The sequence below is a fragment of the Scomber scombrus genome, chromosome 24, assembly GCF_963691925.1.
Source record: "Scomber scombrus chromosome 24, fScoSco1.1, whole genome shotgun sequence".
Taxonomy (NCBI): Eukaryota; Metazoa; Chordata; class Actinopteri; order Scombriformes; family Scombridae; genus Scomber; species Scomber scombrus.
This window is the reverse complement of record NC_084993.1, coordinates 3,767,300-3,794,709: the sequence shown is the minus strand read 5'-3', so window position 1 is coordinate 3,794,709 and position 27,410 is coordinate 3,767,300. Positions and strand designations below refer to the sequence as shown.

Here is a 27,410-nt window from a genome sequence, read left to right as displayed (position 1 = left end):
GTATCTATTAAAAAAACAACAATCAATTCTGGAGAAGGAGTTGTGTGGCTGAGTAAATGAGTTGTGTTTATGTATATCCAAGGGTCTGTTCTATTAGCATGTTTGTTAAAAAAAAAAAAAAAAAAGGTCTGGATCAGTTTTGCTGATTTGGACAAAGATTGCTGTTTGTTTGATGATCCGTCCAATACTGGATCCATCATGAAAGTCTTGAGCTGGAAGTAGATTGAGGGTGTGGAAGCCAGCACTGAACACATAAACTTCTCATCATCATGTTTTGCCACTGTTTTCCCATAGTCATTATAATATATCTACCATTTGAGTCCAAAATTCTATCAGATGGATAAAAGAGGAATTCAAATTGGAATGAAACATGTGTCCAACCCCAATTTTTTATGTGATTGTTTATGAGTTTTAAAGCTGTATATCCTGAAGAGAAAAAAAGGCTCCATCCGCCCCCACATCTTTTGATGATAACTCACAAGATATTAATTTGCTTCACTGGTTCATTCAAGCCTTTACAGGTCCAGGTGACAAACTGCAGACCACTTTATTCACCAGTCATAAAAGATCCCTTCATTCACTTCTGGCTATGAGGTGCGGGTATATCCACGCATCCAATACCTCCTTTTTTAATTGGATTGATCCACAGAAACACAGCGTTGAGGATAAAATTAAGATGTGTAGACCTTTGACCTCCCTTCTTTTGGTTGCTTGTAATCTTGAGTGAACAGAACAGCATGTAAACATTCCCAAAAAAAGACATAAAAAGGAAGAAATTAGCAGTATTCATAGGCGTGAGAACATATTTGAGGAAGGATGTGCCTAAAACGAGTACGACAGCTCTCCTCTTGTTCAGTCGTGACTGCCGAGGTGCTGTTGAGCAAGGCACCACCTTCCCCGCCACACGTTAAGCTGCGAGACGCTGACGGAGGGCGTCTGCACTTAGCCGAACCCTGCCCCGCTTTTAAATCGAGCATTAAAAACATGACGGAACAGAAAAGTTCAGAAGTTGCAGTCAGAGTTTGGGAGCGCGTTTACTGCTGTGTAAACGCCACCCCTGCATGTCGCAATAAAACGCTGCAGCAGCCTGCGGTGGCACAGTGGAAAGTTACCACAGCTCTTCAGCTCATTTCGGTGCTGCCAAATATATAAAGTGGTGGAGTTTAGTCATAGAGTATGCTAATGACGAATTACAATGGCTGCTTCTGGCTTCCTCAACCCTTCTGTTCCCTGCACACTTAATCCCAGAAACAAAAAACAGGCAGTTTTTTTTTTTAAACACAGCTGCTGCAGCTGACTGCTGCAAGTTATGATCAGAGAAAAAAATCACTCATCCCCATCATCCTTTAAAAAAAAACATCATTTGTTTTGATTACCTGCTATAAATCATTTTGTGGATGTCTCAATTAAAAGCAACAACTGCTCGGCTCCATTAAAATCTCCAGACCACAAAGCCATTAAATTCAAGCTTCGCAGGCACAAATCAACCTGTCGCCCCCCCAAAAAAAAAAGAAAGTCATACAACTTAAAGATATGAAAACAGAGCTGAGCTGCTCTGTTTCAAAAGCGCCTCAAGTGAGTGGGCATGGCTGCCAGGCGCTGCAGGTCCAAGCCAAGCTGTATTAAAACAGGGTGTATTTTAAACAAAGGTTGCATTTTAATAGGGCCAGAGGGTAGCATTTCGTAGATAGCTGTTAAATTGTTACTGCTGTGTGTTTAACGTTAAACACACTGTCCTGCCATGGCAACATAGATGCCAAAAGTTCCCCCTCGGCGCTGCCAGCCAGCCTGGAACGGTTTTATATGCAAAACAGTCAGAAATGAGAAGTAAATTTTAATTACAGGGAAGAAAAAAAGAAGAAGAATAAGCTAATTTATAAGCATCAAGAAGAGTCTGCACAGGTATCATCATCATCATCACCTTTAAGTAGGAACAGAGAGATTTGTGAAGGTTGTGGTTGTTTGAATAAACCCAAAACCCAAAAAGAGCTCTAACCTCCAAGTCTGTCATTATTGTTGTGTGATTATGGTGCGTACACCCAAACTAATTTGTGTTCAATTAAAACAGAACATGACAAACCTGCAGCCAGGTGTTAAAAAAACTAACTGTAGATATTAAAAAAGGGTTCTTAGATACCCTTGATCGGTTTAATCAAGCATAAATACTGTCTGAGTTACTGTAATATCATCATATCATATGAAATCATATATATTCGTATTTTCAGGTGATTATACACTAATTAAAACATACTTAAGAATATTATATCTAATTCCTGCCGAGCAATGGGTGCCACTAAATCCTACATACTGCACCTTTAATGCAGCAGGGCAACTTTAAATCAAACTAGCGTCAAATGTGCTGGAATGAACAAGTAAAAAAGTATGTTGTAAAGTGATTCATGAGGTTAAAGCACACAGATTCTTTTGTGACTAAACAGTTAAAACCGACTGAGAGTTTGTTTCTGTGTCATTGTTTTTTTTCCTACAGGATGAAACTGGAGGAGGCTGAAAGGTTTCCATCCATATGTCTGTCATGCACATAATCTTCGTGCACCGCTAATCAGACTTTGATGAAACTCTGGGGAAAGATGAATGGCATTACAGCTAATCCCTGCAATTTTTAAAGCTTGCAGCAATAGAAAAATGTTACCTTTCTTTGTATCGTTTACACAACATTTTTTAATGACTGGCTAAAGAGGACAGTTTGAGTTTGAGTTCAGCAATCATCAATCTTTGCCTTTGTTTTAAATTACTGCCAATGTCCTCTCCTCTCCTCTCCTTTCCTTTCCTTTCCTTTCCTTTCCTTTCCTTTCCTTTCCTTTCCTTTCCTTTCCTTTCCTTTCCTCTCCTCTTCTCTTCTGCCACTGCAGCAGAAAACAGCTCTGAACTTAATGCCCCGAACTCCGAACACCAACTAAGATCCAAACCTTTTTTATCCCCCCATATTTTCTTTTTCAGGCATTATTTCCGTCCAGAAAGAAAAATTCTGCTGCGTGACAGTTCATATTAACAACTGTGATCTTGGAAGTCAAGCAGCACATTACACAACCTGAAACGTCATGAAGACAAGTCACAAATGAGAAACAACCCCTAAAAATTCCATTTTACTTCATATCCGACAGATGTTGGATAGCGAGTGTTGTAACTGAATCAATGAATGCCGCCGACTTTTCAGGGTTTCATATTTATTCTGCAGTTGGATCGGGTCACCAGAAATGAATTTGTGTGCCTCTCGGTTTTGTAAATTTGGTCCCTGGCATGTTGGAGCAAGTCCTTCACCAGAGCGCAAAAACACCATGATATATCACACTGACGTTTGTTGGACTGAATACAATGAACAATACAGATATCCCTCATATTCACAGCCCTGTAAACTCGGTTCACCTCACTCTGACAGAGCGTAGGAGGACACAGGGACTGACTGCCAAATGACCGAAACATATGTACATGCACCTTGGCCGTTTCATGTTGTAACTTCAGCCTTTTTTGCCAGGACAAGCAGCATTAAGCAACAGGGTAAAGAGACTGAACCTTAACCTGTTACCACCAAACTAAAAGGACAAAGTTACACAAAATGTTTTTGATGTTAAATGCTGTATTTTCCCAGATATGTCTGTATAATGTCAGCTTTTCAACAAGAGCTTTTGTCCTCAGCCCAACAACCACAACAGCTATTTTTACTTCTATGTAAACAGACATGATAGAGTTTCATAAGCTATGTCCCAATTTAAGGTCCGGGTCCTCCCGAAGGACGCAACACATGAGAATGTGTCCTTCGGAGGATTCAAAGGCCGTGCTGAACCTGCATCTAAATCATGAGCCTTTGAAACTAATGGTGCTTTCAGGTGGCCGTCGTAAATTTGTAATGTCAAAGCATTTCCAGGTTTACCTCCGGGAAGTTTCCCTCAAATCACCGACAAAGTGGAACACGATTGGGGTAACTTTCATCTCACCTGAAACGATGGACAGAACATGTATTTAGTTTGATCTTTTATGTTATGTTATGCCAATCATTCTCTGGTTGCAGCTTCTCAAATGTGACGATTTGCTGTATTTCATTTATCATTTCATTGTGTGATACTGGTTAAAGCTGGAATGCGGGACTCCAACATATTTACGTTAAAGTACAATGTTTAAATGGTTCTGAGCATCCCGCAACCCCTGCAAAATGATTTGTTTCACTGTCAGAATATGATCCATTTGATTCAATAACATTTAGGAAGCCTAGCAGGGAGCTAATAGTAGTTAGCCGGCTCACTGGGCAGAAGTCTGCATTCATTTGAGATTCATCTGGCAGTGATAGGCTTAACTGTCCATGGTTAGAAGTCGTTTAAAAAGGGCTTGAGTGTATGGGACAAAGTTCCACAGTGCAGATTTAATTGAGAAAGCTCAGAACCCATTTTATTCCCTCCATTTTGGCCTTTTGGCCACACTAAACCAGTTTTTCTAAAAATGTGGGCCTTGCATTTTAGTGTGGAAAGACCAAGTGACCAAAACCCCCCAATATTTTAAAGTTAATACTGTTTAGTATTACTAGTTTAAAGTTAATACTGTAGGCCTACTACAAATTGGGACACAATTGGTGCTTTATATGAGTGAGCTCTTTATATCTACATAGGAAGCAGGACTTCTTCCACGGATCCCGCACTGTTTCTACAGTAGCCCAGAACCATGGATGTATAAAGACAGCTGAATGCAGGAATAGCGCCGATGATCCATTCGGCCAGATTTCGAAAGTCTAGCAACTGGAGTGTAACTGTCTCAGCCAGCTGACGCCTATAGTGAGTGTGCTCCATAGAGCGTGTGCAATATGTTTTAATCCAAGCAATTTACATCCATAACCAGAAAGAACAAACCAAACACTGGCTCTAGAGAGGGCTTATTTTGCGTTTTTCGTGTGCATTGTCGCTTCTCCTACATGCTTGGAGAGGGGTGGGGTTAAACAGTTGGTTGCAATCTGCAACCTCACCACTAGATGTCACTACATTCTACACACTGGCCCTTTACCAGGAAGGTGTAAAGTTTACACCTTCCTGCAGGTAAAGTGGGAAGCTGTAAAACAAGGATTTCAAACTTGTTTTAGTTAAAGGGCCACATACAGTCCTTTTTGATCTGAAGTGGGCTAGACCAGTAAAATCATTACATAATAACCTATAAATAGCATACAATATATAATATAACTTTACTATAATTAAGCATACATTTACAACAGAAATGAACAGCCTAAGAAAATAATTTCAACAATATAAAGTCTCATTCTTTTACAGTTTATTTTACACAGAAGCTGCTGATTGATGTTTAATATATAAATGTTTTAAATATGATCACAATATGTATTCATTGTTTATCAGAGCGTTTTATTCATGGTCAGAGTGGGGAAAAAAACCTCTGAAGTAAATTGGAATTACTTTTCTCTGCAAAGTTATCCAAGTGGGGCCGGATTAGACTCCTTGGTGGGTCGGTTCTGGTCCACCAGCCTTATGTTTGACACCCCTTGTTTGTTTGTTTTATTTTTTAAAACGTCATCTGCACATGATTACTTTTCACACAAGGAAACAAAACAATTTAAAACTACGTGTTAATATTTCTATTTTGTTACGATTTAGCATAATAGTTTTTGTAATATTTTAAATTATAAATCACATTTTTAAAACTATAATACATTTATTTATTTTAATGTATTAAATATTTTAAAAATGTATATATATTTACTAATTTTCTTATATGTTTGCTTATTTATTTAATTTGTGTGGAAATAACATCCTATAATTATTTACTGTAATTAAAATAACACTGGCAATGAAAACGATCCGTCATTTTTTTCTCTTTTTTTTAAGGTCTTCCCGGTTGGAATGCGTTTTTTCCTGCCATTCCCAGTCTGCGGTGTCGTTCTGTGTTGGCCCACATTCGGACCACCTTAAATATTTCCGCTCTCGCGTTACAGTGACAGACACACACACGTACACACACGTACACACACACACGTACACACACACACATACACACACACACTCACATACATACACACACATTCTAAACTACACACACATTCTACAGTACACACATGCATATACACACACATTCTAAAGTACACACATACACACACACAAACCGCGACGGGAGCGCGCAGCCGCAGCAGCAGCTCTGTCAAATCACAACGGGGGTGACGCGCACGCAGTGGACTTACATAAAAATCCTCCGAGGCTCGTCTTTCTTTTTTTTCTTTTTTCTTTCTTTTTAAGCGTCTAAAAAGTGACTTTTAACGCGGTGAACCGGCTTGGAAATACGTGAACGGTGCGAAAATGAAAAGCTGTGACAGTTTATTAACGTTTTGAGTCGCTAAAGAAAACAAAAAGTCGTTTTTCTTTTCCTCTCCTACAAGCTCGGAGGACAGGAGACGTGAAAGGGGATTTTACCGCCGCTTGTTTGGCTGTTTTTTATTTTATACTGAACATTTTTTTAGGGTGGGGATGTGAGTCTTCTTGGACAAGTTCGATCTACACCTTTTAAAAAAAACACTTCTTCTTCACAAAGCAACTTTTCCTCCTTTACTTGTGTTGGTTTCGGACTTCTTCAGCATGCTGGGGAACACGGCGCTCTACGCGGTGAAGAAACGGAAGAAGCCGGTCCAGAAAATGTGAGTAAACCAACATTGTTAATAATCCTCATATTATCCACGTTGTTTCTACTTTTTTAAACTATAAAACAGCGACTTTGTAGTGTACTTGTATCAACTTATGATCGCTACTTTACGTGTACAATGTTGCTGTGAGGCACTGTGGAGTTACCCCATTGTAATTTACTGTAATACTTCTATCATACTACTATTATTACTACTCTGATACCACAATACTCATACTTTCACTTTAAAAAACGTAAGGTGTGAATTCAAACAACACGTAACACGTTGCAATTCAATGCAGAAGTGACTGTATGATGCATTTGCTGCACTGTAATGTGCATTATTGTGCTATTTACCCCCCTAAACGTCAGGTAAACAACATTTAAAGCTACGCATTATTTTTGCTACTCTTGTTTTATGCGATTACAGCTGTGCAAACATCTCTAGAAAAGTCTCCCAGTATGGATTACAGCCTGTGTTACCTGGTAATATAAGGGTGTAGTAGGGTTATAAGTTGCACTCTTGTGTTTGCAATAGTAGCTACATTGTCCTTAGTTGGATCCATAAGGCCATAAAGTCTATTTTCCCTGCTGTGGTTATGCAATGTTGGCCAGACCGAGGTAATGTGAAGTACCGAAGTCCAACAACACTGCAAGGCCTATCCAGCATGGAAAATAAAAGAAAACTGTTGCTTCAGTATTATTTTAATCTAATTATACCATCTGAGACAGCTGGGCCTCCCAGACTGATGGTCTCTGTGCGTTAACGCTGTAGAAACTCATTTAACTTTGCTGTCCTCTCCAGAAACCCCTCTGAGCTGATGTATTGAATGGGAAGTTATGATCTTTGCAGGTTTTTTTTATGGGCAGAGGTGGGAGAGGTTAACAGCAGAGAGAGTGAAACCCCACATCAGTAGAAAGCATCACAACACCTTCTTCCGATGCTACTTATGATTTTTAAGTGAAGTTGTGTTAAAGCTGCATCTCGTTTTCACAATTTGACAATCGCTCCAGTGCCAGAAAATCCTTCCTCGGGCATTTATGTGCAGCAGCAGAGGCCTGTGTTTTATTTACTCTTTTTATAACAATGCTCACAGGACTGTTAGGCTTCTTTGTTGTCTTGTTTTATGTCAGAAATAATGATAATCATGATGTAAGTGTTTCTCAGGACCTTTTTTGAACTCCAACAAGGACCTCAGGAGGTCTCTGGATCCCATTTTGGGAGTTATTTATGCTGGAGGAAATGGATCAAATGGGGGGGGGGGGGGGGGGGGGGGGGACTGTAACAGTACCCCAGTGTCTAAAAACTTAACTTTTTGACTTACCTGCCAAGAGGACTGCTAGATGAAGAAAATCCAAGCACCTTTTTTTTTTTACTGGACTGAAGAGTAAACAACCTTTTTACGTCACATATACATTAGTTTCGGTACATTACCTTTAGATAATAAGGTATTAAACTTAAAGAAGAGGCCATTAAACATTATCAAAGCATGTTAGTACAGTCCAATACTTTATCAACTGTCCATTAGTCTAAATCTTTATATAGTAGACCCTTTAAGGTACTTTAAAGAACATTGTATACACTCTTTACTAAACTATACACTCTTAACCGTGTTATTGTGCTTTAAGGAATCAGAAATGACTCAGCACAAAACTAAACTGTGCTCAAATTGGTCCAAAATAGTTATAAAATGCACCTTTATTATGCAAAGAACCTTTAACAGATGGCACAGTTCTCAGTAGACCTGAAACAGAGCCGTAAAGAACTGTTCAGGAACGTTCTCCAAGCTAATGTTCCTCAATTATTTCTTTATAAACACTTCATTGTGTTATGAAGGCTGTTCTAGCGCATTCTTGACAGCACCGTGTTCAGCTGTTTTTTTATATGTTCTTAATGTGCTGTAAAGGTTCTCTAAATGCATATTAAAAGTTTTATGGAAAATGTCCTAATTGTTCTCCGGAGACCTTTAATGGTGCTGAAAAAGATCCTGTTTTTAAAGAGAGCTCCTTTAAAGCACCGTGCTCAAATAGTTCCTCCAAGACTCTCAGTGGTGCTGTAAAGAACCCTTTAGACTGGTTCCCTTATGCACCGTGCACAAATGTTCCTCCAGTGACATTTGATACTGATGTAAAGAACTATTTATAAAGGTTTGCCACAGAATGTTTTTATGGTTCTAATTAAACTGCAAGTGGTAAAGTGCTCTAAAGCATGTACACAAGGTTCCTCCTAGAACCTTCTGGTACAGCACCATGGTCAAATGATTCCTCCTAGAACCTTCTGGTACAGCACCATGGTCAAATGATTCCTCCTAGAACCTTCTGGTACAGCACCATGGTCAAATGATTCCTCCTAGAACCTGCTGGTATAGCACCATGGTCAAATGGTTCTCACAAGAACCTTCTGGTAAAGCACCATGGTCAAATGGTTCTTACTAGAACCTTCTGGTATAGCACCATGGTCAAATGGTTCTCACAAGAACCTTCTGGTATAGCACCATGGCCAAATGGTTCTTACTAGAACCTTCTGGTATAGCACCATGGTCAAATGGTTCCTACTAGAACCTTCTGGTATAGCACCATGATCAAATGGTTCCTCCTAGAACCTGCTGGTATAGCACCATGGTCAAATGGTTCTTACTAGAACCTGCTGGTATAGCACCATGGTCAAATGGTTCTTACTAGAACCTTCTGGTATAGCACCATGGTCAAATGGTTCTTACTAGAACCTTCTGGTATAGCACCATGGTCAAATGGTTCCTACTAGAACCTTCTGGTATAGCACCATGGTCAAATGGTTCCTCCTAGAACCTGCTGGTATAGCACCATGGTCAAATGGTTCCTACTAGAACCTTCTGGTATAGCACCATGGTCAAATGGTTCCTCCTAGAACCTGCTGGTATAGCACCATGGTCAAATGGTTCCTACTAGAACCTTCTGGTATAGCACCATGGTCAAATGGTTCCTACTAGAACCTTCTGGTATAGCACCATGGTCAAATGGTTCTCTAGGGCTGACGTGTTCTAGCCGTTAACTTCTTCTGAAGATCATCACTGTGGTGTGATTCCTGTCAGAGATTGCAGGCCGCATGTTTGTCTCTTTGTTACGAACCTTTATGTTACACTTAAACAACAAAGTGCTCATTTTATTTCCCCGTTGACGAACATTTTCTTTGGTTGGCTGCAGTCGTATTTAATAGATTATTCTAGACTTTCAATAAATGCTCCAATGGTTATTTTTAGACTCTAACACAGTGCACCGTGTTCTAATGGTTCCACTTAGACTGTTCATGGTGCTCCATGGCACCTTAAGAAAAGGCTCTTTAAGGCATTATGCTCAATTAATATATCATGGACCTTTAATGGTGCTGTAAAGTACTTTTTAAGTGAGTGTTGGTGTTGGTATTATGCTCAAAAAGTAGATCATAGTGCTGGTCAGTACTTTTCATGTTCAAATGGTTCCTCTTAGATTATTCTCAGTGCAGTAAAGAACCTTTAGAAAGTGTTCTTGAAAGTATTAGGGTCAATTAGTACACGAGTGACCCTTAATGGTGCTTTAAAGTACTTCTTTAAGAGAGTTGGTGTTAGTATTATGCTAAAATGTAGATTATAGAGCCTTAATGATGCTGTTAAGTACTTTTCATGTTCAAATGGTTCCTCTTAGATTATTCTCAGTGCAGTAAAGAACCTCTAGAAAAGGTTCTTTAAGGCATTAGACTCAATTAGTATATCAATGACCCTTAATGGTGCTGTAAAGTACATTTTTTAGAGAGTTTAAAGTTCAAATGGTTCCTCTTAGATAATTCATAGTGCTGTAAAGAACCTTTAGAAAACATTAAGCTCAATTAGCACACTGGTGACCCTTCATGGTGCTTTTAAAGAACCTTTTTTTAGAACATGAGAGCTGCTCTTTGCTCTTTTCTCTTTTTTTCTCACTGTGATTTTTACCAGTTTGTCATTTTTTTGACTTTAACAAGCGAGTCGTGGTGTTAACTGCTCCGTACAGAACCACAGAGCCCCCCCCCCCCCTTGAGAACCACACTTAGAAAGAAGTAACCCCCCCTCCTTTTTATGCCAGAACCGTGGTTTTAATGTGTGTGTGTGTGTGTGTGTGTGTGTGTGTGGTACTACCTGCATTAATCATAATCAGGACGTGGAGCGAGAGCGCACTCACGCAATGTTTCCACGAGGGAGGAGGGGAGGAGGGAGGAGGGGAGGATGGCGTAATCTGAGACTCTCTCGCTCTTGTTTTTTTTTCTCCTCCTCCTCCTCGACTGCCACAACATACTTTTTTCCTGTCTTTCTTTCTTCTGTCTCTCTGTGTGTTTTTTAGAGAGGTGGTGGTGGGGGGGGAGAGAGAGAGAGGGGAGACGGTGAAGGAGAAGAAGAAGAAGGAGGTGGAGGAGGAGGTGTGGGGGGGGGGGGGGGCTTGTTTTTTTCCTCCCTCCCTTGACTCAAATTAACATAGTTCAGTGTCACGCAAACAGTTACGTAAGTCTGCCATGTTCGCTCGCCTCGGTTTTTTAGGAAAAGTTCTTCTCAGGGAGTTTATCTTTCTTTCTTTTTTTTGAAAGGAGGGAGTGAGTTATGAGTGTGTGTGAGAGTCTGTTAAACACACACACACACACACACACACACACACACACACACACACACACACACACACACACAAACACACACACACACACACACACACTCACTCACACACTCTGTCTTCCCCCCCGAGGCAGTTTACCTTCATGTGTACACACACTGCATTGTAAAGTGTGTAAAGGTGGAACAGTTAAATTTATGATTGTATCTCAACACACACACACACACACACACACACACACACACACACACACACACACACACACACACACACACACACACACCAACAAATATTTAAAAAAGCAAAAGTGGACAGAAATATGAGGACACCTGCTGTAACCTTATTAGAGCTGCAGCAATTAGTTAATTAATGTTTTTTTAAACAAGAAAATTAACAAGTTAACGACTTCCTGCAACATTTAACATAGTTTTTTCAAAGCAGGTTTTAACGAGAGCTGCGTGACCATAAGTCTTGTCGACTTTTAAAGCTAATCACTAATTAATTCATTGTTAAGAGTCATTTTTCCTGCTTCAAGCTTCTAAAATATGGAATTTTTTTAAATGTTCTAGTTTTTTTACTCCTTTTAATATCTTTTTGTTGACTTTTAAAGCTAATCACAAACTAATTAATCGTAAAGAGTCCTCTGAATATCTTTGAGGACATTTGAGGACGTCATCTTGAACTTTTTGGGGAAGCAGCGATTGACATTTTTCACTGAGGAACAGTCTAAAATCTCTTTTAGTCTTTTTGGTGCCTTTTTTGGATCAATCGCACATAAAAACATCATACACTGTCCCACCAGGTATTATTTTTAGCCACATTAGTTGTTAAATTTGACGTAAATGTCACATATATTCATCTAAATTTAAAATATTTCACTCTTACAGTTCAGATACTCGACTCCACAACCTTTTCTTGCACTCTTGACGATGTTTTAGAAGAGTTTAGATCAGTTTAACCTCTTAAATCTTTGTTTTTTTTTAGTATTTATCACCACTACGGTTGTTAAGTTTCACTTATAGAGCAGACACGAGATGCTCAACCTGTGATTTCGGTACTTCTTGATGGTTTTGTTTTGTTTTTGGTGGATTTTTGACGTGTCAGTTATCAGCTTTCAGTATCAAACACACACACACACACACACACACACACACACACACACACACACACACACACACACACACACACAGACACACAGACACACACACACTGTTTCTCTCATGACTGACTGACATGTGACGGACATCAACTTTCACTTCCTGGAGGTTACGACACCAACAAATGTAAAAAACAAACAAACAGCACAGTGATGTAACTGAGGACAAAGCACTGCTGCTTTACTGTAATGTTAGATTTACAGGATGGATTTTATGTGATTATCAGGTATTAAATTAATCAGATTAGCCAAAAGTAGGACTGCAGCTAGTTCATCTGCAGATTATTGGTCAATTAAGTGTCAGAAAATAGTTAAAAATGCCCCAATATAAGTGTAAAATCCAAAGATAGTCAGTTAAATATTCTGCATGATGAACAAAAGATTTGTTGTGACAAGTTTTTGTCATATTTGTATTTTGACATTGTGGTAGAAAAATGACACAAGCAGTTATAAATATAAGATTTTTGTCCATATTTCCCACCAATACTGTAAAAAACACAATAAAAGTTTGTTTATATCGCCTGACTGTAACTGTTAACTGCACTTAGTTTCAATATGATGAATACTGACAGCAGGCTTATAATTAATGTAATATTAAATATTAGATATTAATTAAAGCTGTTAAGATGCCAGTATTCATACATCACTGTTGTTTGTCTGAAACTAAAAATAAATATATACAAATAAAATACAAAATACAATTTAAATAAATCATGCTGAGTGATTGAGATTGGCTGCTTCTTTAATGTGTGAAATAAAACATAAATAAAAATAAATAAAATAAATAATGAATGAATAAATAAACAAACAAAAAAAATAGTTTCTTTTGTTGGTATAAGGTGTCGTTACCCCCGTCACACACACACACACACACACACACACACACACAATCATATATATATACTGTATGAGTGTACACACGCCCCTTCCAGGACAGATTTGGGAGATAAAGCTAGAAGCAACAACACTGGCCGCTCATTGTTCTTGCAGAGGGGGGGCGGAGGGGTAGGAGGGGGTAGGAGGGGTGGAGGGGGGGGTTGCGCCGTCAGGAATGCAGCGATAGCCATCTCGCCTCGATTTCAGATACGTCGTTTTTTTTCTGGAGTATTATTGGAAGCAGATGTCTCATTTACAGGAGGGAGAAGAAGGAGGGAGAGAGAGAGAGAGAGAGAGAGAGAGAGAGAGAGAGAGAGAGAGACCACATTCTACACATTTATGTTACACTTCCAGCTCAGATACTCCACAACATTTCCTGCACTCTTAAAGATGTTTAGAAAGAGTTAAGAGCAGTATCATTTCATTTCTGTGTATTTATCACAGCTACAGTTGTTAAACTTCACTCACAGAGCAGCCGCGAGTTGCTCAATCTGTCATTTTGGTCCTTTCTGAGAGCAGTTAGCAGATAAAAATCATCTATTTTTAACATATATTTTACAAGACGCTTCATTCACAGTCATTCTGCCTCTTTTAGGAGTCTTTTTGGGACCTTTTTTGGATTAATTGCACATACAAAACATCACAATCCATCCTGCCAGATGTTACTTTAAGCCACATTAGTTGTTTAAATTGACCTAAATGTTGTGTATATTCATTTAAATTTAAAATATTTCACTCTTACAGTTCAGGAAGGAGTTGTTCTGCCTCTTTATGTTGTTTTGTTAGAGGTATTTTCCTCCTTTAAAAGCACAGTCTGTTATATTTAATGTAAATTGAGCATATATAGTTGCAGGCTGCTGTTACAGTTCAGGTATGTGTAGCTTTAGAGGGATTCTTTAGTCATTTTGGAAGCTGTTACATCCTCATATTCTCTATATCTGCTATATATCTGCTTTTTCTGACCTGAAATGTTATTTTTCTTAAAAGATCATCTGCAAAATTACACATTATTATTGGCAACGACCGACATTTGGCAACTAAAACCTCATTTTTGTTCAGTTGGAACATTTCCCGAGAGATGTCTGTCACCCTGTCACCAATGTAAAAGGTCACAGAGGGCGAAAAATGTTGTATTTTAAGACATTTTAGTTCATGTTCAGAGCCGTTTTACAGATCTATAAAACATGTACATTTAAATATAAGATGTTATTATGTTCTCGTGGCTTTAAAGAGATGTTTTTGTAGTTTTGGGGGGTTTAGAGCTTTTTTCATCTTTAGATTGCACAGTTTTGACCCTCGAAGGCAGCTGTAATCAAGAGGTCAAAAGGTCAAGTCCACAGTGCCTAGAAAGTATGTGGTCATGCAGGTGCACACACACACACACACACACACACACACACACACACACACACACACACACACACACACACACACACACACACACACACACACACACACACACACACAGCTTCACGATTGGCCTCACCTGACCTAAAAATTCCCGGCGGAGTCATCAGCAGGAACATCTGAAGCTGATTTAAGTTGAGAAGCAGCAGACGTGCAGCTGCTCCGTCGCAGGTTTCAATCCCACAACCAGCAGCTGCTCTGCACCACAGCCCTTGAGCAAGACGCACAAACGTTGATGCAGCTGTTCATCTGCACTAAACTCACTCTAAGAATGTCAGAAATTAGGATTTAAATAGCTGAGAAACTGTTTAAAACCCCCAAATATTCAAATATTATCATATGAGACTTATTAAGGTGAGAAATGTTGGCTTTTTTGGCGTTTTAGTTTTAAAAAATTAACAAAAAATCAATTATCAATATTTATATTTATATTTTCAGCTCAGTTGTTGTAAGGAAGGCAGCAAGTATGAAGTCACACATGTAAGCTCAGTGGCTTAAAGTGTGTAATGTTGAGAATGAACGTTTTATGCGTATATTTATAATATTTAAAGTCAACTATAAATGAGGAATATATCTCAACTCTCTCTGCTTTAACTTGATTTCACACACAGCTGCATGTTTCAGTCTTTCAGTCTTTAAGCTGGAATCACATTTATTTTAGAAGCTGCAGCAGCTCGTCTTCTTTTTTTAGTCTGAAAGCAGAAGTAAAGACGACCTGTGTTCTAAATACATGTGAGTCATTGATAAGAACTTGTTTCTGTTCTGTTTTGCTAAACAATGAGTCTCAGAGCTGCGGGAGAGAACATGTGTTTGTGTAGCACGTTTGAAACAACAACCACAGTTAAACAAAGTGATACAAAAACAAATATGAAAGGAAATAACAAATAAGAATAAATGTCGTAATAATAAAAAAATTGTGGCACAGTAGAAGATGAATACAGCTGGAAATTAAGTGTTACGTATTCTATTCTGGAATGCTGCTGTGATTGTGTTCTATTCTAGAATGTGACGTGTTCTATTCTAGAATGTGACGTGTTCTATTCTAGAATGTGACGTGTTCTATTCTAGAATGTGACGTGTTTCATTCTAGAATGTGACGTGTTTCATTCTAGAATGTGACGTGTTCCATTCTAGAATGTGACGTGTTCCATTCTAGAATGTGACGTGGTCCATTCTAGAATGTGACGTGTTCCATTCTAGAATGTGACGTGTTCCATTCTAGAATGTGACGTGTTCCATTCTAGAATGTGACGTGGTCCATTCTAGAATGTGACGTGTTCTATTCTAGAATGTGACGTGTTCTATTCTAGAATGTGACGTGTTCTATTCTAGAATGTGACGTGTTCCATTCTAGAATGTGACGTGTTTCATTCTAGAATGTGACGTGTTTCATTCTAGAATGTGACGTGTTCCATTCTAGAATGTGACGTGTTCCATTCTAGAATGTGACGTGGTCCATTCTAGAATGTGACGTGTTCCATTCTAGAATGTGACGTGTTCCATTCTAGAATGTGACGTGTTCCATTCTAGAATGTGACGTGTTCCATTCTAGAATGTGACGTGTTCCATTCTAGAATGTGACGTGTTCCATTCTAGAATGTGACGTGTTCCATTCTAGAATGTGACGTGTTCTATTCTAGAATGTGACGTGTTTCATTCTAGAATGTGACGTGTTCCATTCTAGAATGTGACGTGGTCCATTCTAGAATGTGACGTGTTTCATTCTAGAATGTGACGTGGTCCATTCTAGAATGTGACGTGTTCCATTCTAGAATGTGACGTGTTTCATTCTAGAATGTGACGTGTTCCATTCTAGAATGTGACGTGTTCCATTCTAGAATGTGACGTGGTCCATTCTAGAATGTGACGTGTTCTATTCTAGAATGTGACGTGTTCTATTCTAGAATGTGACGTGTTCTATTCTAGAATGTGACGTGTTCCATTCTAGAATGTGACGTGTTTCATTCTAGAATGTGACGTGTTTCATTCTAGAATGTGACGTGTTCCATTCTAGAATGTGACGTGTTCCATTCTAGAATGTGACGTGGTCCATTCTAGAATGTGACGTGTTCCATTCTAGAATGTGACGTGTTCCATTCTAGAATGTGACGTGTTCCATTCTAGAATGTGACGTGTTCCATTCTAGAATGTGACGTGTTCCATTCTAGAATGTGACGTGTTCCATTCAAGAATGTGACTAGTTCCATTCTAGAATGTGACGTGGTCCATTCAAGAATGTGACGAGTTCCATTCTAGAATGTGACGTGTTCCATTCTAGAATGTGACGTGGTCCATTCTAGAATGTGACGTGTTCCATTCTAGAATGTGACGTGTTCCATTCTAGAATGTGACGTGTTCCATTCTGATTTTTGTGCCTGGACCTCAGCTCTCTGACTGGATTAAAACCTTAAAAAAACAAGCAGTAAAAGAGTTTCGAGACTTAAAAAAAAAAGACCCTCCTCTCCAGTTGTGATCAGATAGCAGGCTGTGTGGTTGATCTGTGGTTTCAACTAATAAATGAGAGAGAGAGAGGAGAGAGAGAGAGAGAGAGAGAGAGAGAGAGAGAGAGAGAGAGAGAGAGAGAGAGAGAGAGAGACGTCTCCGGAGGTCGGTTTGAGGGGCTCCGCAGCTTCACACCTTCTCTTATAGTAAAACAAAAAAAGATTTAAAAAAAGAAAAGCCTCTCTGTGGCAGCGAGGGTTTGAGTCTGGTTTGAGTTACAGACGAGAAGCCGCCGGGTTTATTTACTTTATTCGTCACACAAGAAAATATTAAAACAACAAAACAGCGCTGTCTTATCGAGCCCGAATCAAGCTGATATTATTTCATTTATTTAACCTTTTAGGAGGAATTCTCATTTACAACAACAGCAATAACAACAATGCAAAACAATATTAGGAAGGTAAATAAAACAACGATTGAATACAAGTAAACAGATCAGATTACAGCCTGTTATTAGACTGAAGCTGGAACATATAAACTCATCCATTTTTATCAGCTGAACTCAAACTCTTACACTATTAAAAGACATGTTTATTTATTTATTTATTTAAAGGAGAAGAAGAAGTGTAATGCAGTTCATCTCTAGACGCTCTGAGCTGAGCAGATAACAGACAGCAGAAGTGTGAAGTCTGCCCACTAATTATTCTGCTCTGTTTGTGTTTGTGGACATAAGACTGCATGAGCTCGTCAGTCCAATCCTCTCGTTAGCAGAGACGATGAAACCTCCTCGTTAAACGTTAATTGAGTCGATCTATAAGTGCTACGTTACTTTTTAGGATGAAGATAACCATTTTTGTTCAGTTTTCTAACATTTGTTTAACAGAGCTGCAATTATTAATCAATGTGACGATTTATAGACCAATAAATCAATCAATAATGAAAATGATTTTATCATAGTGTCTCTGTTAAGGAGACACATCATGTAACAAAGACTCAATTAGTATTTCCTCCTGTCAGGATTAGGGATAAGATTTTATAAATACCAATTCCCTTATTGATTACCTTAGGGATTGATAAGCTCTGTGGGAAATGATACAGGTGGATCGTGATTCTCATCCACAGTCAGGATGGAAAAAACCTCCAAACAGCATCAGACCTTCACTAAAAATGATGATGAAGTACAAGATTAATTTACATAGAAATGAATCCAGCCTTTTGGAGGTTTATTTAATCCTCATGTAACAGACAAAAAAACACATTATAATTTTTATTCTCATTATCTACTAATAAGACAATGCTGAAAAGTGTTGTTAACTGCTTCCTAAAGCTTAAGATGCAACTTCAAACTCTTAATTTATTCAATTTATTGTCATAGAAAACTAAAGAAAATCCAAATAATCTCATTTGAGAAGCTTGAATCAAAGAGTTCGGAGCTTTTTTCTTTAAAATGACTCAAAAGTTATAAAAATTGTTGATAATTTATTGGCCTTTACTTAAATTTTAGCCTCAATTTAACCCCACAAGCAGGTCAGATCTCCCTCTTTTCCTTCATATGACTCTTATAATATTGACCTACTGAAGGAACTGCAGATGTTTAACACTATACATGGTCCCAATAAACAAATGATCATTATCTATTAATAAGAAAAAGGTGAAACAATGTTGTTAACTGCTTCCTAAAGCCACAGGATGCAACTTAAAAGCTCTTAAAGTCTGTTTTAGTTTCATGTGTTGTGTAAATAAATAAATGTGACCTTTTCACACACACACACACACACACACACACACACACACACACACACACACACACACACACACACACACACACACACACACACACACACACGCACACACGCAGGTGATGTGACAAACAAACAAACCTCCAGGTGAAACAGGTGACATCACCACGCTTCCGCTGACCTGGTTGCCGTGGCGACAGCGGATGGATGGCAGCGGCTCGTTTCTCTCTCTCTGTGATTTTCCATTCGGCATCCAGCAGCAGCAGCCGGGAAGATTAGTGTGATTAATTAAAAAAATAATAATAAAAAATGAAAGCTTAATAATTACTACTGCAGGTGAGAAATTAAAAAGTCATTAAAAAGCAGCGTGTAAACTGACTTCGCCTGGCTCCATAATGCTGTTTTTAATGAAGCGTAGTAACACTGACTCAGCTCTTTTTTAGACATGCGAGTGCAAAAACGTTGCTGCCAGTGATTTAACAGAGAAAACTTTGATCTCTTGCCAACTCTACTTACTGTCACGGATGATTAATAACTGTGTTCATTAGTTATGTTTATGACTCTGTCTCTCTCTCTCTCTCTCTTTTATTTTATTTTTATTTTTTTAAGTGGTGTCAGTGTCTCGATTGTTGTTTTTCAGGAGCGCTAACAGAAACTAAATGACACACACACACCACATTTAGCCTGGAGGTGTGTGTGTGGCAGCGTTCTTCGTGACCTGACTGAACCGTATGAAATATTAAAATCTTTCTTCATGTGTGTGTGTCTACAGCCCCAAACCTTCACCTCCCGATGGCGCCAAGTCCAACCCTTCCAAACGCCACCGCGACCGGCTCAACGGAGAGCTGGACAAGCTCACCAGCCTGCTGCCTTTCACCGAGGAGGTCAGGGCTCGGCTGGATAAGCTGTCCGTGCTGCGGCTCAGCGTTGGATACCTGAAGGTGAAAAACTTCTTCAACGGTGAGTGTCGAAAAACTGTCGGTGGAAAGAAAGCAGAGGATATTTAACAATATAGGGATTATTTACTCACTTAGTTTGGTCTTTAATAAATTAAAATTCGCTCTTTTGTTTATCATCAATCAATCAATCTTTATTTGTATAGCGCCAAATCACAACAAAGTCATCTCAAGGCACTTTACACATAGAGCAGGTTCTAAACCGAACTCGTCAGGTTTAATTTTAAAGAGACCCAACATTCCCACATGAGCAAGCACTTAGCGACAGTGGCAAGAAAAAACACCCTTTTAACAGGAAGAAACCTCAGGCAGAACCAGGCTCAAAGTGGGAGAACATCTGCCTCGACCGGTTGGGGAAGAGAGGAGCTGTAGTTGATTAAACACATCAAATACAACCACTTTCTCTCTTTCTCTTCTTTTCTGGAGGAAAACTGTGAAGACTTACATCCTTTCTCTTGTTTAATTTCCTCCCAGGAAAAAAAAAGCAGAGGTGTAACTTCAAACAGCATCTTTTTAATAGAGTGATCATTATAGTGATTGTCTACTTGCTTAGTTTGGTGGTTCATATTCAGAGGCTGTAACTGCAGGATGTTTATAACGTTACATCCTAACCGGAGAAGATCCAGCGTCACGTTTCTTAGAGGTGGATTTGAAGCTTTATCTGAGGGCCGATTGAAGGCACAGCATTTGGTTTTAGACTCCTCGCTTATAACCAGCAGCACCTGTTACTCTCTTTTAACAGCTGTGGTCGACTAAATGCATCAAACACAGCCGTGGGTCTCTAGGAAGTTGCATTCATCCACTTCTATATCTTCTCATCGCTATAGAAAGCTGTGAAGACTTTGCAGCACAGTCGCTTCTCAAATTGCAACCATTTAACGTGGCGGCCTCCGTGTTCAACGTGGAGGATTTTTTAAGGAATGAAAATATTTAACAGGCTTCTAACAAAGTATTTTAGTAACACACAAGTCTAAATAGTCGGAGTTTCCTTCAGGCTGCTTAGAAACAACCATAGCAACCTGCCGACCACCCAGACAGAGGCACACGTAGAGAGCTGGAGAAGGTTTCTGCCAAAAATGAGAACAGCTGCTCAGTTACAGCTGCGTGTGTTTACAGCAGAGAGCAGAAGGGAGGACGGATGTGTCACTGTGCTGCTCTGTGCTGACAGTTGTGCTCCACAAACGTCATCTGACTCTGTATTAATAACACGCTTTGTATTTGACCAAATAGAGCTGTTTTTTCTTGTTGGTTGTGGCTGAAATTGTGTGAAAATGAACTTAAAAGAAGTGAGTAAATAAGTAAAGTAGACAGTATGTGTCTGAACATTGTGTATCACTGGTAAAACTGAGCATAACAAGTTTATTTTACACAATCAAAATGTGCTGGTTGTTGTAATAGAAGCTTAAAAATGCACTTATCTTAAAACTGACTCAGTAAAAAAACAAAATAATCTATTAAAGTAGTTTAAAGTGTTAATATCTAAACTGCACTCATATATTCTCTCATCCAGACAAATGAAAGCAGGATTTTACATTAAATTACACATTAAAAGCTGATTTCTAATATTTTAACTAAAGAAAAAAATCTTTTAATTAACCAAAAGTTCAAGTGACTGAAGTCAACACACAAATACAACATTTAGTTTAACTTATATAATAAATAACAGTGTGGTAAGAAGTAGAATAAATGCTCTTCATGCTTGTCTAAAACACAGAAAACACACAAAAAAGAGAAAGAAGATTTGGAACAAGCGGTGGAGGAATGATGCTCTTTTAACCTGCGTGAAAACACAAATCCCTCTACCGGGGATCAGCCGATTATTTAAAACATTTTTTTTTTTAAAGTGAATTTTGCAATGTTTCTGTCAACATGAGCGCAGGGAGAGCTCGGAGCTCGGCGAGGTTATTCCAGTTCCCAGCGAGCTTCCTCACATTGTTCTGCTGCCTCTTTTGAAAATAGCAGCGATTAGATCCAGCCTGAAAGACGAGGTTCCTATTTACAGAGGAGGAGGAGGAGGAGGAGGAGGGAGGAGAAGGAGGGAGGAGGGAGAAGGAAGAAGGAGGGAGGAGGAGGAGGAGGAGGAGGAGGAGGAGGAGGTGGGAGTCACCAGCTGAGAGGCTAAATCAGTGCAGCGCTGTGAAATGTCAAATGTGGCCCTTCTGGCTTACCGTATATTTGGAGACAAGCTCCTCAGCAACAGGAGGAGGTGTGAAGTGTGTGTGTGTGTGTGTGTGTGTGTGTGTGTGTGTGTGTGTGTGTGTGTGTGCACCTGTTGTGTGCTGTATGTTAACATGTTTATATGCACACGTATGTTCTGAGTGTGCAGCACATACAGTATGTTTCTAAGGAGGCAGATTTAACAGCGTCTAACGTTTAAATATCAGTTGATTCTCAGGAAGTTCATTTATCGAGTACATTTTGTCTTTAAGGGAACAAGTTGCGTAAAGGAAGTGTGTGTGTGTGTGTGTGTTCATGTGCTCATGTATGTCGTGTCATATACAAAGTGGAGGACTTTGACACTGAAACTGAGGTTGTGGTTAACGCCTTACATACTGTTCAGAGGTCAAATGTGACCCATTTTTAACATGTGAGAGCTGCAAAAACACCATAAACACACTTCTGCTAGGTGGACTTCTCCTAAATGTGACCCACAGTATATTGTATAGAAAGTTATGTGCAGCTGATATACATTTTATATGTCTAAATGTACTAGTTTGACCTATTTTACCATGCGAGAGCTGCAAAAACACCCAAATGTGACCCACAGTATATAAAAATAGAAAATAAAATGCATCTTTATCTATTTTTGTGCAGCTGATACACATTTTTATATGTCTAAATGTACAAATTTGACCCAGTTTTACACGTGAGAGCTATAAAAACACCCTTTAAACATTTCTTATAGCCAGATTTTATCCTTATGTGACCCCAGAATATACAAAAATGCAAATAAAATACATTTTTGTGCAGCTGATACACATTTTTATTGATGCAAATGTACAAATTTGACTTGTATTTGTTACTAAAATGTAAAAAAACAGCATTTAAACATGTTTTATTGTTTTCCTGGATCATAAAATAGTGATTATGAATGTGTTTTAATCATTTATTAATAACTAATGGGTGAATTTATGAATGTGAATTGCTTAAGAGAGTAAGTATGAGTTGAAATATGAACGGTATGTAAATGGTTAATCTTTGTTTTTATTAGAATACAAATATAAATCAGTATCTAAGACTTTAACGGCTGATCAAATTTGACTTATTTTATAAACGACACAAATAATAACCCCTAATTTTCTCCCCCCCTGCACACACACACACACACACACACACACACACACACACACACACACACACACACACACACACACACACACACACACACACACGAACACAGAGCAGTAAAAGATATAATAATAATCAGAGGCGATATATCACCAAACGCTCAATTCTGTAGTAATAAAAACCGCTCCAGCGTTCACTTTAATTGGCTCGGAGGATTTTTTTTTTTTTGGGGAGAGAGCTGGAATGAATGGGGGTTTTTGTTCAGACTTTAACAAAAAAAAAGTTCGAGCCAGAAATGTCAGGCCGCTGGCGAGTAATCACTGAGTCACTGGCGTTGACTAACAGCACCTATCAACTCCCTCACAGACATGCTACGCTCTATTTCTGCTGCTTTTATATATATATATATATATATGTGTGTGTGTGAGTGTGTGGAAATGTTCTCATCTCAACTTCACTCCTTCTCCTCCTTCCTCTTCTTCTCCTTCTCCTCCTTCTTCTTCCTGCCAACAGCAACAGACAGCAGAGCTCCGACTCATCAATTATTTGGCAGATTTTTGTAGTGTTTTGAAGGAAGGCAGGGAGTCTGGTCACTGTCCGACTGTCAGGAGACAGGTTATAGTGTGTGTGTGTGTGTGTGTGTGTGTGTGTGTGTGTGTGTGTGTCTGTTGGAGCTCATGTTAACGAGATAAAAACGCGCCAGAATATGTCAGGAACTGGTCCGATAATCAATTTATCATCAGAGACGTCGTCCAGTTTCTTAAAACACGGAACATTTACTGCTTTTCTCTGTTTTTTCTCTGTTTGAATTCACTCATCTTCAGTCACGAGAGAAAATATTAATGAAAAAAATTTAAAAATATATATTAAAAAAAATATTTAAAAAATGAGGATGTATGATAGGAATGTGAAATAAAAATGAAGTCAAATAAATAAGAGGAAATAAAAAATAAATATAATAAATAATAATAAAATAAGTGAATATGAGAAAAAGTGTATTAAATGTTAGAGTAAAATAATTAAAAAAAAAAAAAAAAGAGATTTTTATATATATATAATAAAAAAGAATAATAAAATAAGTTAATATGAGGAAAAATTTATTGAAAGTTAGATTAAAAATGTATTTTTACTTTTAAAAAATGTATAAAAATGTTTTAAAAAAAATGTCTGGCTTGTTAAATAAACAATTTTATTAATTTATTTATTTCAAAAAGTTAGAATAAAAACAGATAAACACAAAATATTCACCTGTATATAGAAACTAAAGTAGTGAACAGAGATAATAGCAAACACACACATACACACGCCTCCACCCATTTCTTCACCGCCACGCTGCCCCACCCATTTCCTGTAGCGGCCCCTGCAGCAGCACCCATGGGCCCCTCTTCCTTCAACTGTTCAGCCTTTTTCCTCCCCCTCTCCTCCCTCTCCTCCCCTCCGAAACCCTCGCTCCCTCGCTCCCTCGCTCCACCTCAAACAAACGCTGCAGGACTCCAGTTTGTTGTTACAGCGGGGCGGCCTGTTCGCACGGCAGAGGGGACAACTACACACACACACACACACACACACACACACACACACACACACACACACAGACACACACACACACTTTACCTCCTTCAAAGCTTTCTTTTAAAGCATTACACTGTATTTGAAGTACATTGTGGTTCATTACTCATTATGTAATAACGGGTTCTGTTCGTCGTCCAGTTTAGTTTTTTATCGTGAGTCATTTTTAGAGCATGTTCTGCTGTAATAAGATGCGTTTTACTTTGAAAACAGGACGTGTTGGGTTGGGCGATGTGACCAAAATCTTATATCCCGATATTATCATTTTATATACTGATTCAGGTCATTCTGCTGTTGCAGTGTAGATTCCCATCAATCAAACAAAATCACACCATTGTTTCTTTATATTTGTAATGTTTTAATGATAAAGAATGCAACATTAGTTTTTCTCAACATAAAATTAGCTACTATGATAATATAAAAATAAAAATAAATGTCATTTTTTTTAAGAGATCTGTGCCTCAAGTGGGGGGGCACAAGCATTTTTGGGGGGGGCGGGTGTGTCCTTAGGGTGGCTGGGCTCTCCCTTAGAGATCGGGTGAGGAGCTCGGAGTAGACCCGCTGCTCCTTCGCGTTGAGAGGAGCCAGATGAGGTGGCTCGGGCATCTAGTAAGGATGCCTCCCGGACGCCTCCCTGGTGAGGTGTTCAGGGCACGTCGGCAGCAGCCTAAGCAGGGAAGCCCAGACTTCCCTCTCCCCAGCCACTTGGTCCAGCTCTTCCCGGGGATCCCGAGGCGTTCCCAGGCCAGCAGAGAGACATAGTCTCTCCAGCATGTCTTGGGTCTTCCCCGGGGTCTCCTACCGGTGGGACGTGCCCTGAACACCTCACCAGGGAGGCGTCCGGGAGGCATCCTTACTAGATGCCCGAGCCACCTCATCTGGCTCTTCTCAACGCGGAGGAGCAGCGGGTCTACTCCGAGCTCCTCCCGGATGACCGAGCTCCTCACCCTATCTCTAAGGGAGAGCCCAGCCACCCTACGGAGGAGCTGATATAGGTTATTTTATATACTGATATAGGTCATTTTATATATTACAACAAGATACGAATAATTAGAGTTATTAACTCTCTCTTTACTGCGACAGACTTGAACATGTTTTTGGAGAGAACAGCGACAGGAAGTGGCTTTGATATTCTTAGCCTGTTGAGCCTAGACTGAACTTTTCCAACCTTTTGGAAACAAAAAAAGAAAGAAGAAGCATTTTTTCCACACAGAAAAACATGCTGACAAACCCCAAAATATAGCTTTACGTTCTAAAAATGTCTCACAATAGTCTCCGAGTGTTATCTATATATATATATGTGTGTGTATGCTGTAGTGGGAGAAAGGCGACTCTGTATCTTCACCACCTTTGTCATCATTTCCCTCCACCGAGCAGCACACATGAACATCTCCTTTGTTGCGGCTCGGCTTGGCTCGACTGTCCGCAGGCGAGTAAAAACCAACTGTCTGTGCTCGTGATGTGTGTGTGGCCCTCTGTGTGCCCCGTCCAGACGCTGATGGCAGCAGGAGTTTGTCAATTAGATTAGTCTTCATGAAGAGGAGGAGGAGGAGGAGAGGGGGGAGTTTCTAATGAACCACAAGACCTCCAAGGATGAAAGATGAGAAACGAGTTTTAGAGCCAAACTTTTAACCCTCACATACATAATTAGTCTCTATTAGAGCTGGGCCATATCCATAAAATCAAGTATCATGATATTTTTGACCAAATACCTTGATATCTGTATTGCTACATTATTGAAAACATCATAAAACACAAGAGCATAAAAGCAGCAGCCAGCAAAGTTAATAAAAGTCAAATATTCAGCTAAAAAGACTCTTAATTAGCCCCAAAACAGTAGCACTAATTCAGTTTTTATACCCTAAAAATGTTGCACTAAGACTGAGATCCTCCATGTTAACACCTTAATGTACATGCTACGTATTAATACTGATAACTAGGCTTTCTGCCCATCTGATCCGATCAATGTCGTCATTGTCGTGTTGAAACTTTTTGCAGATGCTCCCGTTGCATAGATCGCAGATGGCTTGTGTTTTATCTGTCTCATTTATAAAGTTTTTTGAATCTTGAATCATTAGCTGTCGGATTCAATCAAACATGTCGGTGGTGTGGGACTTCTTCAGAGTAAATGAGACAAGAGATAAAACACAAGCTATTTGCAGTCTGTGCAACACTAAAGAACCTCGTGGGGGAGCATCTGCAAAATGTTTCAACACCACAAATTGAATCAGGCACCTGGATAAGGAACACGAGGAGGAGCATGCCAAGAATGGATGCTAAAGCAAAGGACTTTAGACAGTACCAGTGAGAAGGCAAGAGGAGGCACGAGGAAACTCATTGTGGAGAACCCGGCATTGCAACGTTTGCTGGCATACTTTGATCCACGCTACCTTGAATGTTACACATTGGCAAACATGCTTGAGAATACTTTACTTTATGCTACTTTCTCTCCAACATACAGCAGTAACAGCTCATCTATATATCTGCCTTCATTAGCTGCAGACACAGCTGGAACATACAGCTGTTTATCAGAGGCTCACATCTTTATAGTTATCGTTTTTAGTGAGTGAATGTGTATATTTTTCTTTTTCCTTCCCTCTCTCTGTAGCTCACTCTCTCTCTCTTTCTCTGTGTGTGTTGGAGGAGGAGAGGAAGGATGCAGACATAACGACATCACACAGCGACTCTGTGTCTGCAGCTCTGTTCAATTCCTCATTGTGACACAGTCTGTGATGATGCTCTGATTTCCAGACATCTCTCTCTTTC

General features: G+C 39.2%; 1 protein-coding gene across 1 annotated transcript in view; it reads left to right on the top strand.

The window, feature by feature from the left end:
* Positions 1–6,034: 6,034 nt before the first annotated feature.
* Positions 6,035–27,410, top strand: part of ahr2 (aryl hydrocarbon receptor 2) — a 70,099-nt gene continuing 48,723 nt past the window's right edge. Inside the window, exons 1-2 of the mRNA XM_062414564.1 lie at positions 6,035–6,637; positions 19,604–19,791. Of these exons, the coding sequence (XP_062270548.1) occupies positions 6,579–6,637; positions 19,604–19,791 (247 nt within the window). The 5' untranslated portion in view covers positions 6,035–6,578. The remainder of the gene's footprint in view (positions 6,638–19,603; positions 19,792–27,410) is intronic.